Source organism: Anomaloglossus baeobatrachus, chromosome 2 (assembly GCF_048569485.1).
Source record: "Anomaloglossus baeobatrachus isolate aAnoBae1 chromosome 2, aAnoBae1.hap1, whole genome shotgun sequence".
NCBI classification, from domain to species: domain Eukaryota; kingdom Metazoa; phylum Chordata; class Amphibia; order Anura; family Aromobatidae; genus Anomaloglossus; species Anomaloglossus baeobatrachus.
In genome coordinates, this window is record NC_134354.1 from 666,752,945 (window position 1) to 666,770,034 (window position 17,090).

Genomic DNA, 17,090 nt, shown 5'->3' on the forward strand with positions numbered 1-17,090 from the left:
TGTAGGCCGTGATGGTGTTTTAAAAATTGCTGGAGAATTAGGTTCAACACGTGAGCCATACAAGGCACGTGTGTCACATTGCCCTGACGATGGCCCGCAGCCAGGTTTGCATCATTGCCGCACACGGCTGTTAAGTCACCAACGGAGTCCGCTCCGTCAATTTGTACTCCGGTCGCCAGGTGACAACGTGTTCCTTTCATGAATAGTGCTGATGATGGGAGAGGAGTCGATGCCAGCGGCGCAGGTGGACGCAGGTTATGCTCACCCACTGGGCTGCATTACCTTGACAGATGCAGAATCTCTGGCTGAATGTAGCTGGTGGGTATCTCACAGATGAAATACCATCATTCAGCTACAACCAATGGAAAGACACCACACCCTTTTTTATGCCCATCCTGTCTGCAGACCACTGCCAGACATAGCTCTGCTTTTACCCCCAGTTCAGTTTTATGATTTTGTGTGCTTGTTACCTGACTACTTTTCCTGCTTGCTGTTTATGTACCTTGTTGGCCGATCCGCATTTCACCTCTGCTTGTTTTCTGATTAAGTCCTGGCCGTCCCATTCTGTTCCTGTTCCTCAATTAATGTTTTGACCCTGCCTGACTACTATTCTCTGGAACTGCAGCCTTCCACAGGTATTAATCACCTTGGGCCCTGTGCAATTCCTAATCCCTGTATAGGGGTTAAAGGGTTTCAGGGTTCTAGGGGTCCTGCTTGGTGAGTGGCTTCCCTCTAGCCTATCATTTACAGCCCATCTGAGTGTGTGGATCAAGCAAGGCGTTACACCGTGCTCTCTGCAGAAGGCCATGTGGGCCAGGATAGTGCTTTAAAATTTGCTGGACAACCAGGTTCAACACGTGAACCACACAAGGCACGTGTGTCACATTGTCACAGCGAAGGGCCGCACCCATGTTTGCATCATTGTCGCACCCGGCCTTCCCCGGCTGCTGGTTGAGTGGAGACAACCATTGATGAAACTCGGTCTCCAGAGCTAACCGTCCACAACTTCTCAGCGGTGTGACTCACATTTCCCATACATTTCAAAGTAAAACTTTGACCGCCTGATGGCATTGAGCTCTGCTGCCAGCATAGTAAGGAGGTGTGTGGTAGTCCTTGTGCGCAGTTACAAGGAAGGGTGGCCTGACCACACAGGGTTTGCGCCAAGGTGGAGGACCCACACGAGGTTGAAGAGGCAGAAGCAGTGTATTAACTTCTACATACAGAAGAAGGATTGAAACAACTCGTGGGGACGGCAAGACTTGTACAGCAGACCCTTCTCCATCTCTCCCCACAGTAACCCATTGCCCAGTCAGCGACATGTAACGCCCCTGTCCATGCTTACTGGGCCAATTATCTGTGGTGAAAAGCACCCTGTCACACAGAGTTTCTCAAGGAATCAGTGATGTTTAGTGCGACATGCTGGTGTAGCGCGTGCACGCCTTTGTTGGAGAAGGAGTGGCGCCTGGGCATCGGCTCTTGGGGCACTGCGATGGGCATAAGGTCTCGAAAATCCTCGGTTAAAAAGGTTGGAAAGGCAGCATTTTGGTAGCCAACAGTTTCCAGATGCTGAAAGTCAACCTCTAAGCCATGTCATGCCCTTCTAAAAGCATGTAAAACACAGCGCGGGGACTCCAACCACAGTCTCCCTCGTCTCCACTAACTGGGCCACACACACCCCACTTGACTGGCATCGGTTGAGCCCCCTTTTGAAAAAGAAAAAGATGCTTTGCATGAAGCACTCTCAAAAATACGCGTGCCTTTCCCGTCCCCTGGCTGACCCAGGGGAAGAAAAGTCCTCTGAGAGCCATGACTTGTTCATCTTGGTTCTTTTAGAAACACAGCGAGGGGACTCCAACCACAGTCTCCCTCGTTGCAACTAATTGGGCCACACACACCCCACTTGACTGACATCAGTTGATGCCCCTTTTCAAAATGAAAAAGATGCTTTGCATGAAGCACTCTCAAAAATACGCGTGCCTTTCCCGTCCCCTGGCTGACCCAGGGGAAGAAAAGTCCTCTGAGAGCCATGACTTGTTCATCTTGGTTCTTTTAGAAACACAGCGAGGGGACTCCAACCACAGTCTCCCTCGTTGCCACTAACTGGGCCACACACACCCCACTTGACTGGCATCGGTTGACCCCCCTTTTGAAAATGAAAAAGATGCTTTGCATGAAGCACTCTCAAAAATACGCGTGCCTTTCCCGTCCCCTGGCTGACCCAGGGGAAGAAAAGTCCTCTGAGAGCCATGAGTTGTTCATTTTGGTTCTTTTAGAAACACAGCGAGGGGACTCCAACCACAGTCTCCCTCGTTGCCACTAATTGGGCCACACACACCCCACTTGACTGACATCAGTTGATGCCCCTTTTCAAAATGAAAAAGATGCTTTGCATGAAGCACTCTCAAAAATACGCGTGCCTTTCCTGACTGACCCAGGGGAAGAAAAGTCCTCTGAGAGCCATGACTTGTTCATCTTGGTTCTTTTAGAAACACAGCGAGGGGACTCCAACCACAGTCTCCCTCGTTGCCACTAACTGGGCCACACACACCCCACTTGACTGGCATCGGTTGACCCCCCTTTTGAAAAAGAAAAAGATGCTTTGCATGAAGCACTCTCAAAAATACACGTGCCTTTCCCGTCCCCTGGCTGACCCAGGAGAAGAAAAGTCCTCTGAGAGCCATGACTTGTTCATCTTGGTTCTTTTAGAAACACAGCGAGGGGACTCCAACCACAGTCTCCCTCGTTGCCACCAATTGTGCCACACACACCCCACTTAACTGACATCAGTTGATGCCCCTTTTCAAAATGAAAAAGATGCTTTGCATGAAGCACTCTCAAAAATACGCGTGCCTTTCCCGTCCCCTGGCTGACCCAGGGGAAGAAAAGTCCTCTGAGAGCCATGACTTGTTCATCTTGGTTCTTTTAGAAACACAGCGAGGGGACTCCAACCACAGTCTCCCTCGTTGCCACTAATTGGGCCACACACACCCCACTTGACTGACATCAGTTGATGCCCCTTTTCAAAATGAAAAAGATGCTTTGCATGAAGCACTCTCAAAAATACGCGTGCCTTTCCCGTCCCCTGGCTGACCCAGGGGAAGAAAAGTCCTCTGAGAGCCATGACTTGTTCATCTTGGTTCTTTTAGAAACACAGCGAGGGGACTCCAACCACAGTCTCCCTCGTTGCCACTAACTGGGCCACACACACCCCACTTGACTGGCATCGGTTGACCCCCCTTTTGAAAAAGAAAAAGATGCTTTGCATGAAGCACTCTCAAAAATACGCGTGCCTTTCCCGTCCCCTGGCTGACCCAGGGGAAGAAAAGTCCTCTGAGAGCCATGATTTGTTCATTTTGGTTCTTTTAGAAACACAGCGAGGGGACTCCAACCACAGTCTCCCTCGTTGCCACTAATTGGGCCACACACACCCCACTTGACTGACATCAGTTGATGCCCCTTTTCAAAATGAAAAAGATGCTTTGCATGAAGCACTCTCAAAAATACGCGTGCCTTTCCCGTCCCCTGGCTGACCCAGGGGAAGAAAAGTCCTCTGAGAGCCATGACTTGTTCATCTTGGTTCTTTTAGAAACACAGCGAGGGGACTCCAACCACAGTCTCCCTCGTTGCCACTAATTGGGCCACACACACCCCACTTGACTGACATCAGTTGATGCCCCTTTTCAAAATGAAAAAGATGCTTTGCATGAAGCACTCTCAAAAATACGCGTGCCTTTCCCGTCCCCTGGCTGACCCAGGGGAAGAAAAGTCCTCTGAGAGCCATGACTTGTTCATCTTGGTTCTTTTAGAAACACAGCGAGGGGACTCCAACCACAGTCTCCCTCGTTGCCACTAATTGGGCCACACACACCCCACTTGACTGACATCAGTTGATGCCCCTTTTCAAAATGAAAAAGATGCTTTGCATGAAGCACTCTCAAAAATATGCGTGCCTTTCCCGTCCCCTGGCTGACCCAGGGGAAGAAAAGTCCTCTGAGAGCCATGACTTGTTCATCTTGGTTCTTTTAGAAACACAGCGAGGGGACTCCAACCACAGTCTCCCTCGTTGCCACTAACTGGGCCACACACACCCCACTTGACTGGCATCGGTTGACCCCCCTTTTGAAAAAGAAAAAGATGCTTTGCATGAAGCACTCTCAAAAATACGCGTGCCTTTCCCGTCCCCTGGCTGACCCAGGGGAAGAAAAGTCCTCTGAGAGCCATGAATTGTTCATCTTGGTTCTTTTAGAAACACGGCGAGGGGACTCCAACCACAGTCTCCCTCGTTGCCACTAATTGGGCCACACACACCCCACTTGACTGACATCAGTTGATGCCCCTTTTCAAAATGAAAAAGATGCTTTGCATGAAGCACTCTCAAAAATACGCGTGCCTTTCCCGTCCCCTGGCTGACCCAGGGGAAGAAAAGTCCTCTGAGAGCCATGTCCACATTGTCAGTGGACAGACACGTGTGCTTATCTGCCAGCAGACCCCCAGCAGCACTGAAGACAGGTTCCGAGAGAACGCTGGCTGCAGGACACGACAAGATCCCCAAGGCGTACGTGGCGAGCTCAGGCAATTTATCCAGATTGGAAGCCTAAAATGAGCAGGGCTCAAGTTGCACAATAATGGAATCGATGTTTCCTTGCATATACTCATATATCTGTGTGTCCTCCTCTTTTTCCTTGTCCAGCTCTTTTGTTTTCGCATGAGTATATGTCCTTGTCACTTTCCCATGTGTTGTGAGTTGTTTGTCACCTTTTGGACACCTTTGAGGGTGTTTTCTAGGTGTTTTTCTGTGTTTGTGATTGCCTGCCATTGTTTCCTATGCAGTTCGAGTTCGGTTCGTCGAACGTTCGACGAGCCGAACTCGAACGGGACCTCTGTTCGGCGAACCGACCTCGAGCCGAACCGGGACCGGTTCGCTCATCTCTAGTCTTGAGACATCTCACTGGTTTTACCCATCATAAGATGTTTCTTGTGTGGCACCTTGGAAATGAGACACCTTTTTATAGGCTGTCAGTTAAACCAAATGATATTATTTTTCATTAAGTGGCAGGATTGCTTTCTAACTACTGAGAGATTTCAGTCGGTATTATAACTTTCCATGGCTTTTTGCCCCTCTCTTTCTTCATGTATTCAATACTTTTTTCCTGTGTTATTTCTCATTATTACAGATCACTAAATTTGGGGACATCTATGGTTTGATTGATTTGCCTGTGTTGATTGAATTGGTCATTACCAACATCTGGTGAAAAATTCATGTACGTACCACCTTTTGAAATTTTTTACATAGCAAATTGGTAATGTGTTCAATATTTATTTTCACAAAAATTTAGAGACCTTTTATTGTAAAAGAAAAAAACTCTTGGCATGAAAAACTGCAAAAGTTGCCACTTGTTGTCAAATTGCCCTAATTATGTCTCAAGTTAGATATAGTTTGTGACCTATATCTCCATGGTATAGGATGGGGTGGATAGACGCTGTCTTTTTTGTATTCACAGCACTGTAGGACTTGACTGTATGAAGGTGACCTTACTGTTTAGAAAATAGTTGTGCTGCAGTTCTTCAAAATGACAGTAGGTGGCAGTACTGTCAAATTTCTAGTGTATGAAAATTATAGGTGAAATGAAAAGGATTATGTATAGATGATTAAGCATCTTAAAGGGAACCTGTTTGCAAGCAAACAAAATTATATTTACCTGCAGCTATAGTGGTAAATACTATGTTTAAATATATGCGTTTTTTTAATTGGAAGTTCAGCTGCTGGGAGAAAAAAAGTTATATTCTCCCTGGAGCCGCCTTCTTCTAGTCATTGGGGTGGTGCAGTTACTGTTCACTAAGCAGTAATCACTCTCCCTGCTCTTTGACTGACATCTAGCTCGTAACACATGCTGTGGAGCACAATTTCAGTCAAGGAGCAGGTGGAGCGATTACTGAGAGAGCATTAACTGCTTAGAGCCCGACTACTGAGAGAGCATTAACTGCTTAGAGCCCGACCAAAATGTCAATGACTGCTTAAAGCAAGCAGGTGCACTCAGAAATTAAAGGGGTTTTCCCATAAATAAAATTTTAAATTTTTTTTTTTTTATACACTACACCCGATCACGCTGATGTTACCCCCAGTGTGAGCCGTTCAAACAGTGCAAGCGGCTCACACAGGGCTGGGCACCGAGCGTACATAAGCACAGTGTTGCTCACACAAGTTAAGCTTGCATGTAAAGCATTTGAACTCCAAACCCGAGAGTTGTGTCTTTTTTTAAGGTGGTGTTTGGTTCGAAAACTGAACCTCGGGTTCACTCATCTCTACTTATGTGCTCAGATATAACCATTATTCTTGGATCTGTGCTGACCGTTAAAGGGAACCTGTCAGGTCCGCTATGCCCTCCAACCCGGCAGCATTGACACCTGTATGGTCAAGTTCCCCCCTAACCAGCCTGGTATAATGCTATTCACTTATATGAATGTTAAGAAAAACTACTTCTAAACCTTGCTGTCTATGTACTAATTAGCCCTTTGACTAGTCACGGGGGCTTTAGTTCTTCTGACTATTTGACCCTTTGACTATTTGACCCTTTTTCCATGTTATCACGCCCTATGAATGTGATAACATGATTTCCATGAGCCGGCGTCACAGTCAGCTACTAGAAATCTTGCGCATGTGCCCGATTAATTTCGGCCCCATTAGTTTGCCTTTATAGTCAGGTGTACACTTGCCGACTTCATTAGGCATGCTGCGCATGACAAGAAATTCAGATGACGGCTCACGTACACATCTTTTGACACAGAATAGAGGATACACAAGGGTGAAGTTTGCCTTGTGGAGGTGAATTTCTTGTGCCTGGAATTCAATTTGCTTCATTTATAGCAGTTCAGATTAGAATAATAAGTGAAATACTTCAGACAGTTGCTCCAGACGTAATGTGTGTATTGTGAGATATGTGCCCCCTGTACATGTAATGCTATAGGTATTAAAGGTATGTTCACACACAGTTTTTCGTTGTTGACTTTGATGCTGATCCACTCCAAAATCTACTGTATTTAAAAAAAATGTTTTGTGAACATAACCTGGATCAGATGAACATAAGAAAATTAACCATCCTATTTTCATCCAGGTTTCCTAGGTTAATAATGTCAATCTATCTATAATAATCAGACGCTACATGTAAGTTCTGTATGGCATCTAATTTTTTTTTAGTCACTCATAAGGGCGCTTTACACGCTGCGACATCGCTAGCGATTGCTAGCGATGTCGCGAGCGATAGCACCTGCCCCGTCGTTCGTGCGATATGTGGTGATCGCTGCCGTAGCGAATAATATTGCTACAGCAGCGTCACACGCACATACCTGTTCAGCGACGTCGCTGTTGTTGCCGAACAATCCCTCCTTGAAGGGTGAGGTGCGTTCGGCGTCACAGCGATGTCACAAAACGGCCGCCCAATAGAAGAGGAGGGGCGGAGATGAGCGGCCGAAACATGCCGCCCACCTCCTTCCTTCCTCCTTCCTGGTGGACGCAGGTAGGATTATGTTCGTCGTTCCTGTGGTGTCACACATAGCGATAGGTGGTGCCGCAGGAACGACGAACAACCAGCGGCATACACCACCAACGATATTATGAAAAGGAGTGACGTGTCAACGATCAGCGATTTTTGATGTTTTTGCGATCGTTTTCGCTCCTTTAAGTCACACACAACGATATCGCTAATGGCGCCGGATGTGCGTCACGAACACTGTGTTCCCGACGATATATCGTTAGCGATATCGTTGTGTGTAAAGCACCCTTTAAACTTTAATGTACGAATCTCATCAATTGGAAAAGAATAGAGCATGCTGAGATATTTTTTAACACAAACACTCGGTTCAGTGAAAAAAACGTATTTGTACAGTATAATATGCATTCATTCATATAATCTGCTAGCCCGGAGTCCGACAGTACTCACATTGATGCTCGGATGGTAGAGCAGCATTCCATTGCTTGTCAGAGTCACATACTTCTTCTTCCACTCTTTGTTCAGTGAATTGCCGCTACGTTTTAGTAGAAAGCTCTGAAAAATTATCAATACATTCATAAATTAACTACATAGGACACTGGAAAATATTTAACTTTTCACTAATGCCTAGATTCAGCAATATACATAAGCTCCTGGTATATGCAATATGAAATGGAAGCAGTCACCATATTTTTGCCACCTAATCTGAGAGCAGTAACATGTAGGGCCAAAGATCTTGATTCCAGAGATGTGTAGAAGGGAGCAAACGCCGAGCCGGTGGGGCTCTGCTCCACTTCTCCCAAGGGAACCTGTAATTGTGATCCACCATGGACGGGGGATGCGACACTTAATTCTGTCCACCTCCCCGCAGTCGGTCACCATCATAGAAGTGGCAGGGCAGCATATCACACAGAGAGTCTTTTTACAAAACAACATGGAACAATTTATTTGTTCGTCAACTTTTTCGACAGACATGGCCATTCCTGTCCTGTTCTGCTGCCGCTGTTCCCTGGGGTATTTCTTCCTGCCTAGCTCGTTGCCTGAGAAGTAACCTTCCAGCTGCCGAGTCTAGGCCTCTACTTAACCCCATTCTTTTTTCTGTGGCCACCAGCGTCTAAACGCTGCCTCGGATGGCTTCACTAGCCCCGTCCCGAGGTGAGCCATAGGATCTGGACATTGATATGATACCTCCGGGTTCCTTGACGGGACCAAGTTACCAGGCACCGTCCGCACACCAGGAACCCCACTGTAGAACTATCTTCTCTTAGGCCTCTCTCACCAGCCAACCCTCTGGCCCTCGGTCACTGCTCCCACACAGGCTCTCCATTAACTCAGTAACTGCTACACTGCACTTGCTAAAACCTTCACTTACTCGAATCCCTATGTAGCTAACATTCTTACACTTTACATTATACTATAACATTACTCACACATTATGGATCATACTTTACATTACTATAAAACATACATTAGAGTAAAATACAGTATTCAGTAAAACACTTAAACTTTCGGCCACTAGATGGCGCCGACCGAAGCATTGCTCCACCTCAGCAACACTTTGTCATTTTACAAAAAAAGACTATTATGGCACATAAAACATATTAGACACAATATGTATAAACATGGAAATGGGGTAATCTGGCCACCTCTTACAGATGTGTCAGTTGTTGGTCTACTTAACTTAGTTTTGCTAAAATCGGTGTTTTATAAGCAGGAGATTATCATTAGAGGACTAGTAAATCTGCGGCCAGGCAGTCAAGCATATTCATGAGCCGTTTATAACCTCACCCATGTGTAGGCTGTGTACATGTTTCTGTGTAGGCTGTATATGTACAGAAAGCTACCAATCAGTAGTACTGTATGTGCGAGATTATTCCGAGAACTGGTAGATTTGTAGCAGATGAAACACTGATTTTATCAAAATGACAGCAAAAGGCTCAGTAGGTGACATCTATGGAATAAGGGTCTCTGCCCTACATCATACTGCTCTCAGATACGGTATCAAAAACCTATATAATCTTCTTTTTCAGACCAGATCCTTATCGTGGGCATGTATCCTAAAGGGTCCGAATGTTGGAGATAATTGAACAAGTTTGGGCATTGAATTCCAGATGATGGGGAATGCTCAAGAGAAGTGCTGGAGGCGATTGGGTGAGGAATATGCAAGAGTGGAGGAGAGAAGGTCTTGTCAGGAGGACCGTAGAGTACGTATGGGAAAATATCAGGAGATTAGTTCACAGGTGTATACTGTATATTGATGAGGCAGAATGTGGACGGCTTTGTAGGTCAGTGATAGCAGTTTAAACTGTATCTGTTGGGAAATTGGGAGCAGAGATTTGTAGAGCGGAAAGGTGGAGGAGTAGCAAGAAAAGTGGTGGATTAAAGGGGTTGTCAGTCTAAAATGACAAGTATGTAATCACTCTACACTGACGAGCAAAAGGGTAACAATGTTTTGAACATTTGAATTTCAGGCTCCATATCTCACCATCCACTACAGCTTTGAACGTGAAACAAACTTTATTTTATAGATAATTGTCTTAGCTATCTCATACATAAATTTGACTTCCAACTATTTAGCATGTGATTAGTTATTCAGATTCATTTCAGGTCACTGCATTATTACTGTTTTGCTCCTAAAAATCTAAATATTAATTAATTTAATTAATTAATTATTTAATTGTTAGTATATTGTAAATAGACATATAGGCTGTGTGCGCACTTTGCTTTTTTTTTCATCCGTTTCCGCAGCATTTTGAACTGCAGCGTTTTAAAGGGAACCAAACATCAGGATTTTCGTGTATAAGGTGCAGCCAGTGCAGTACTGGCACTATCAGACACATTGTGTACATACCATCAGGGGGCAGCTCGGGTGTTTAGGCTGTGAAATTCAACTTTATAAAGTTTGAAAATTCATGCACTTTTTGATTGACATGTGCACCTCTTTCCTAATGTCCGGGCGGGTTATGCACGTGTATAACCACCGCCTGTCCTCCCTCCCTCTGGCCGTATGTAAATTTTTAATCTTCAGTTACACGGCGTCGGAGTTAGCGCCTGCGCATAGCGCTCATCTCCGGTGCCGTGTTTCTGATTCTGAAGCCCACAGTATTATTGTGCATGAGAGGGCAGCGCATGCACCCTCGCTTCTTCAGATCTTTTGTGACCGCGGGAGCGCGCGTGGTCACAACAGGACTGGAAAACAGCTGATCTTACCAATTAGCTGCAGCAGACGATATCGACGATATATTAAGGGCAGGATATGTCCCTTTACACACACATAGTCCGACAATTAAATTGATGAAAATCAATAATTTAACGTAATTTTATACATAAATATTAGAACACAGTTATCATTTTAATTGTTCAATTTAATAGTTTTTTTCATAGTGTTTGAATGTTTAAACTTTATTTAGTAGTGTATTTGTATTCAAAACGCATCTGACTTTAAAGCAATGAAAAAGCATGTAAACCGCAGTAAAAACGCTGCAAAAAAAGCAGTACAAATGCAAGCGTATTTTTAGCGTTTTTGTGGTCAAAACCAAATTTGACAAAGACAATTTCTGCCAGAGGATGCGTTTAGAACTGCAACTAACTCAACGCAAAGTGCATACACAGCCTTATATTTGCACACTGCCTGAATCCTTCTGGCTATGCTCTTCATCAGATTCAAGCATGTCTCAACCAAAATCTGATCCCAGGTCACTTCTACACAGTCAACACATTACCAATGTTAGTGCATACTAGTCGACTCACTTGGGTATGTATACAGCTTTTTCTTCAAGTCTACCCAAAAGTGTTTGATTGGGTTGAGGTCTGGGGACTGTGAGGGCCAACCCAGTACCTCTAACATTGAACCATTTCTTCGCCAATCTCATTGTATGCTTCAGGTCGTGGTCCTGCTGAAACACTTTGTCGTCCTTTTCCTACCCATAGTACTCGAGTGTACATATTCATAGGATTCTCACATATCCCTCAGCATTGAGAATACTATTGATCATGGTTAAGTATCCAACACCTTTGCCTGTGAAACAATCCCATATCATCAGGCTTCCTCCACTAAACTTGACAGTTCCTTCAATTTCTTGATCCGTTAACCCCTTTAATCCCTTGTTTCTTCCAGACCCATTTAGACTCATCAGAGCCTAGTCTATTTATTATCGTTTCGTTGCTCCAAATCACCAGTTTTCCATCTTCTGCCCACATTTTTGCAAATTCAAGCCAACGCTTCTTATGACAATATGGAAGTTGAGGCTTATTTACCTTTTCTTGGGCAACTATTTCAGACTTGTGTAATGCGCTTTGCACGGTGCTTGCATGGACATCTGGGATCTCACTAATATGAAGCATATGAGCCATCTCCACGCCCGTGTTTGTCTCTCCAGATCTGATAGACCTTGTGAAGAGTCAACTTGTTGAATCCAATATTTTACCTGAACGTCTATCTCTCAGCTTTTGAATGGATGGACGGACTTCATATCATATTCTTCTGACTGTCATGGCACTTACATGATTTGTCTTTTGCTTGGGAAATCTTCTTCATGGCAGCTTCTTGATCAAACCAGTGACCTTTCGCTTAGGAATCAACCTAATAGCACACTAAGCTTTAAGGAAAATTGAGAATAGGTTGCAATTTGTAGTATACAGGAAGAAAAAGATTTTTCCACTATCAGGAGCAAAACAGTAACAATGTCGTGACATGACAAGAATCTGTGTAACTAATCATATGCTAAATAGTTGTAAATAGTTGTAAATCAAATTTATGTATGAGATAGCTAAGATGATTGTCTCTAAAATTAAGGTAGTCTCAGGTTGGAAGCTGTGGTGGATGGTGAGATATGGAGCCTGAAAGTAAAAATTTCAAATCATTGTTACTCCCTTTTGCTTGTCAGTGTATGTAACTGCAGATTTATAAATCTGCACATCACACACACTGTGGCTTTGAAGATTCTCCAGTGTCAAAGCCGGGAAAGGCAGTCATGTGGCTGAAAGTTTGCAATATGTATATTACCGGACAGAATCCAACTAGATGGGCGTGGCCTCACTCATAACGACTGCAGACTTGTGATTTTAGACCAGACAAGATATTTAATCAGGCTGCAGAGTTAATGTTGAACTGGAGAGTTGCCGGAGTGTTACGAGAGCGTTAGTTGAGAAGCTACAGAGGCGTATTTTGCTGTAGTTGAAGTGGGAGATGATGGGGACATGCACTAAAATTTTAGTAGACTGTAGGTTGACGAAAAGACGAATTCTGAAAATATTTTAGAATTGGAGGCAGCAAGAGGTGGTAAGTGCTTGGATGTGTGGTTCCAAAGACAAGGAAGAGTGTAGAGTAAAGGGGGCTTTACACGCCCATGCTGGTGAAAGCACCCACCTCGTCGTTTGTGCGTCACGGGCAAATCGCTGCCCATGGCGCAAAATATCGTTAGGAACGGGACTTACCTGCCTAGCGACGTCGCTGTTGCCAGTGAACCGCCTCCTTTCTAAGGGGGCGGTTTGTGCGGCATCACAGCGGCGTTACTAAGCGACCGCCCAATAGAAGCGGAGGGGCGGAGATGAGAGGGCCGAACATCCCGCCCACCTCCTTCCTTCCGCATTGCCGGCGGCCGCAGACAATCTGTAGTTCGTCGTTCCCGAGGTGTCACACATAGCGATGTGTGCTGCCTCGGGAACGACGAAAAATATGCATCCTCAACAATCAACAATTTTTTGAAAAGGAACGACGTGTCAACGATGGACGATTAGGTGAGTATTTTCCATCGTTAATGGTCGCTCGTTGGTGTTACACGCAATGACATCGCTAACGATGCCGGATGTGCGTCACGGAATACATGACCCCGGCGATATATCGTTAGATACGTCATTGCGTGTAACGGGGCCTTTACTCTGAGGCCGCTGACTTCCAGCACAGAGGAAAGCGTGATGTTTATAGTGATAGATAGATCTGGTATGGGAGTTAAGTGAGATGGAAGAGAGATGACTAGTTTGGTTTTATCCATACTAAAGTTTTAGGAAGTATGATGAGAATATAGGCTAAAGGGCGCTTTACACGCTGCGACATCGCTAATGCGGAGTCGTTGGGGTCACGGAATTTGTGACGCACATCCGGCCGCATTAGCGATGTTGCTGCGTGTGACACCGATGAGCGATTTTGCATCGTTGCAAAAACATGCAAAATCGCTCATCGGTGTCATGGGGGTCCATTCTCGATTATCGTTACTGCAGAAGTATATCATCATCAAATAGGTCATAGACAAAAAGGGGAAAGTTAATTTATGCGGTTTTAACATAGTGAAAAACAATCACATTCCCCTGTATGGACAATAACATAGAATATACTCCCAAACGATTAAATACTTAGTGTGAACACACTTGAGGAGACTGATTCCAATATAAAATATAGTTTTATTGAAAGATAAACATACAATATAAAAAAGTGTATTTTCCATAAGGTCAAGTAATGAGGTAGGTGGATTGAAAAACACCCACCCATCTGGGAAACTAGCCACAATAACCCATCATTACTCCATAACCTGAATAGTAAATGCTAGCTCAAGTGAGTTTGTAATGGAGACACACCATGGGATCAATTAATCTAACATGGAGACAAGTAGTTCAAGACTTACCCATGGTGTAAGAAAAGAGGGTCCAAGCTGGCAGTCCCAGAATAGGTGAGTGGGCAACCTTTCTCCCGGACGCGCGTTATCGCAAAATGCTTCCTCAGCGGGGTGCAGGCAGGTGAATGTGCCACTCATAATACTCCCCATTTTATATTCCCAAGCAACGTGCATTAATGGTGACGTGCTCCACGTGTTACGGCGCCGCATAAGCAGCGCATGCGCGCAGGACGAGAGTCCCGGACATTGCATCAGCGCGCGGCGGCCCTCACTCCCAGAGCGCACGTCAGAGGGAATTCCCTCCATGACGTCATTAGACATGCGCACTAGGACTACTGAGGCCGCCGGGCGCCGGTTCTTTGTACTGTGGTCTAATGGTTTGTTTTTAATTGTGCCTGTTTTTAATTTCATGTTTTGTCATTTTAATAGTAATTTCCATATACATCTCCTCCATTTATATGATGAATATATTGGTGACGGAATTAAGTGGAGATCGGTGCATAAGAAGATGCATATATACATCTTTTCCTTCATCTACAACTGTTGACCGAATCATTATGGCTGATCAGAAGTCTGAATCATATCAGGCAGAGGAACAGATGAAATATGAAGACATAGTCCTTTGACTTCATGTTATTATGTCATTGTAATGTTGGGGGTCTCTCTTTTTTTGACGAGAGGTCCTCTGTTTATACATCTGTGCCTTTGTAAACCTTGATGTGGGTCTAATGACATGTGGATGGTGATTCGTATATATTTGTGGATCGTTTATGAACAAATTAATATACACATATATTAATGAATAATATGAATAAGGTTGGATACAATGAGGTTATATATATTGCACTTCTATTGTTGTTTTTGGAATGTATGGATATGCATCTTTATGTGCTCATTCTATCTATTTAATCAATGCATGTTGTACCCTCCTTGTGTCCACGTCTGGATGAATCACACATCCTTTGTGTATGTTTCTTTGGCCGTACACCGATCCCTGTGATGTATTTTCTCCCGTGTCGGGTTGCTGCTGCTGCGCGTGCGTGCGGGGCGGGACTTCCGGGTGTCGGCGCCCGGCGGCCTCAGTAGTCCTAGTGCGCATGTCTAATGACGTCGTGGAGGGAATTCCCTCTGACGTGCGCTCTGGGAGTGAGGGCCGCCGCGCGCTGATGCAATGTCCGAGACTCTAGTCCTGCGCGCATGCGCTGCTTATGCGGCGCCGTAACACGTGGAGCATGTCACCATTAATGCACGTTGCTTGGGAATATAAAATGGGGAGTATTATGAGTGGCACATTCACCTGCCTGCACCCCGCTGAGGAAGCATTTTGCGATAACGCGCGTCCGGGAGAAAGGTTGCCCACTCACCCATTCTGGGACTGCCAGCTTGGACCCTCTTTTCTTACACCATGGGTAAGTCTTGAACTACTTGTCTCCATGTTAGATTAATTGATCCCATGGTGTGTCTCCATTACAAACTCACTTGAGCTAGCATTTACTATTCAGGTTATGGAGTAATGATGGGTTATTGTGGCTAGTTTCCCAGATGGGTGGGTGTTTTTCAATCCACCTACCTCATTACTTGACCTTATGGAAAATACACTTTTTTATATTGTATGTTTATCTTTCAATAAAACTATATTTTATATTGGAATCAGTCTCCTCAAGTGTGTTCACACTAAGTATTTAGCAGTAACGATATAGTTCGTCGCTCCTGCGGCAGCACACATCGCTATGTGTGATGCCGCAGGAACGAGGAAGCTCTCCTTACCTGCCTCCCGGCTGCTATGAGGAAGGAAGGAGGTGGGCGGGATGTTACGTCCCGCTCATCTCCGCCCCTCCACTGCTATTGGGTGGCCGCTCAGTGATGTCGCTGTGACGCCGCACGGACCGCCCCCTTAGAAAGGAGGCGGTTCGCCGGTCACAGCGACGTCGCCGGGCAGGTAAGTATGTGTAACGGGTCTGGGCGATGTTGTGCGGCACGGGCAGCGATTTGCCCGTGTCGCGCAACAGATGGGGGCGGGTACCCACACTAGCGATATCGGGACCGATATCGCAGTGTGTAAAGTAGCCTTTAGGATAGGGTAGGCCATCAATATCTCATCTGTGGCGGTGCAACACCCAGCAGTTCCACTGAACAGCTGTTAGTGGCAGCGGATGGAAGTGTTCTCTGATGCTGCAGGAACACAGCAGCTCCATCAAAACTAAAGTGACTGTGGCAGGGTACTACTTGAATGGAAAGTGAATCTACAGTACCCTGCTGTGTCGACAATAGAAATAATGGAGCTAATATGGTTTCAGCACCATCCGAGAGCTTCCAGCTCTTAACAGCTGATCTAAGGGGATGCTGTGTGGCACTCCCACCGGACAGATATTTATGGCCTATCCTAATGACAGACCAGAACTTTACAAACATGTCTTCTAGATGTGGACAGATCAGGAGAAAAAATCAGGATGTCATCAAAGTACTGTACATAACCAAGGAATCGTAGAGGAGATCCCAGAAGATGTTATTAACAAATTCCTGGAACACGGCAGGTACATTGCACAGACCAAAAGGCATAACAAGGTATTTATAATGACCATGATGGGTACTAAAAGGCCATTTTCCATTTGTCACTATTGCGGATATGAATCAAATTGTAAGCTTCTCTTAGTTCCAGTTTGGAGAAAATATTAGCCACATGGATTCTGTTAAACAGTTCAGACACCAAAGGCAGGGGATACCTTTTTTAATAATAATTTTGTTAAGCCCACGATTGTCTATGCATGGACATAGAGTACCACCTTTCTTTGATGTGAAGAAGAAGTCGGCTCTAGCCTGAGAAGAGAATTTATGCATGAATCCTTTGGCCTAGTTTTCTTGAATGTATTTGGGCATGGTCCGAGTCTCAGACAGAGATAGGGGATTCACCCAACTCTGGGGAAGAGAAGTACCTGGCAGAAGATTGACATAAAGTCTGTGGAGAGGCAAAACCTCAGGTTTTTTTTTCACA

At 45.1% G+C, this 17,090-nt stretch overlaps 1 protein-coding gene across 4 annotated transcripts in view; it reads right to left on the reverse strand.

The window, feature by feature from the left end:
* AGAP2 (ArfGAP with GTPase domain, ankyrin repeat and PH domain 2) overlaps positions 1-17,090 on the reverse strand; it is a 547,732-nt gene that overhangs the window by 42,379 nt on the left and 488,263 nt on the right. For all 4 annotated transcript variants that reach the window (XM_075337106.1, XM_075337105.1, XM_075337104.1 and 1 more), the window contains exon 10: positions 7,938-8,042. In XM_075337106.1, coding sequence (XP_075193221.1) covers positions 7,938-8,042 — 105 coding nt within the window. The remainder of the gene's footprint in view (positions 1-7,937; positions 8,043-17,090) is intronic.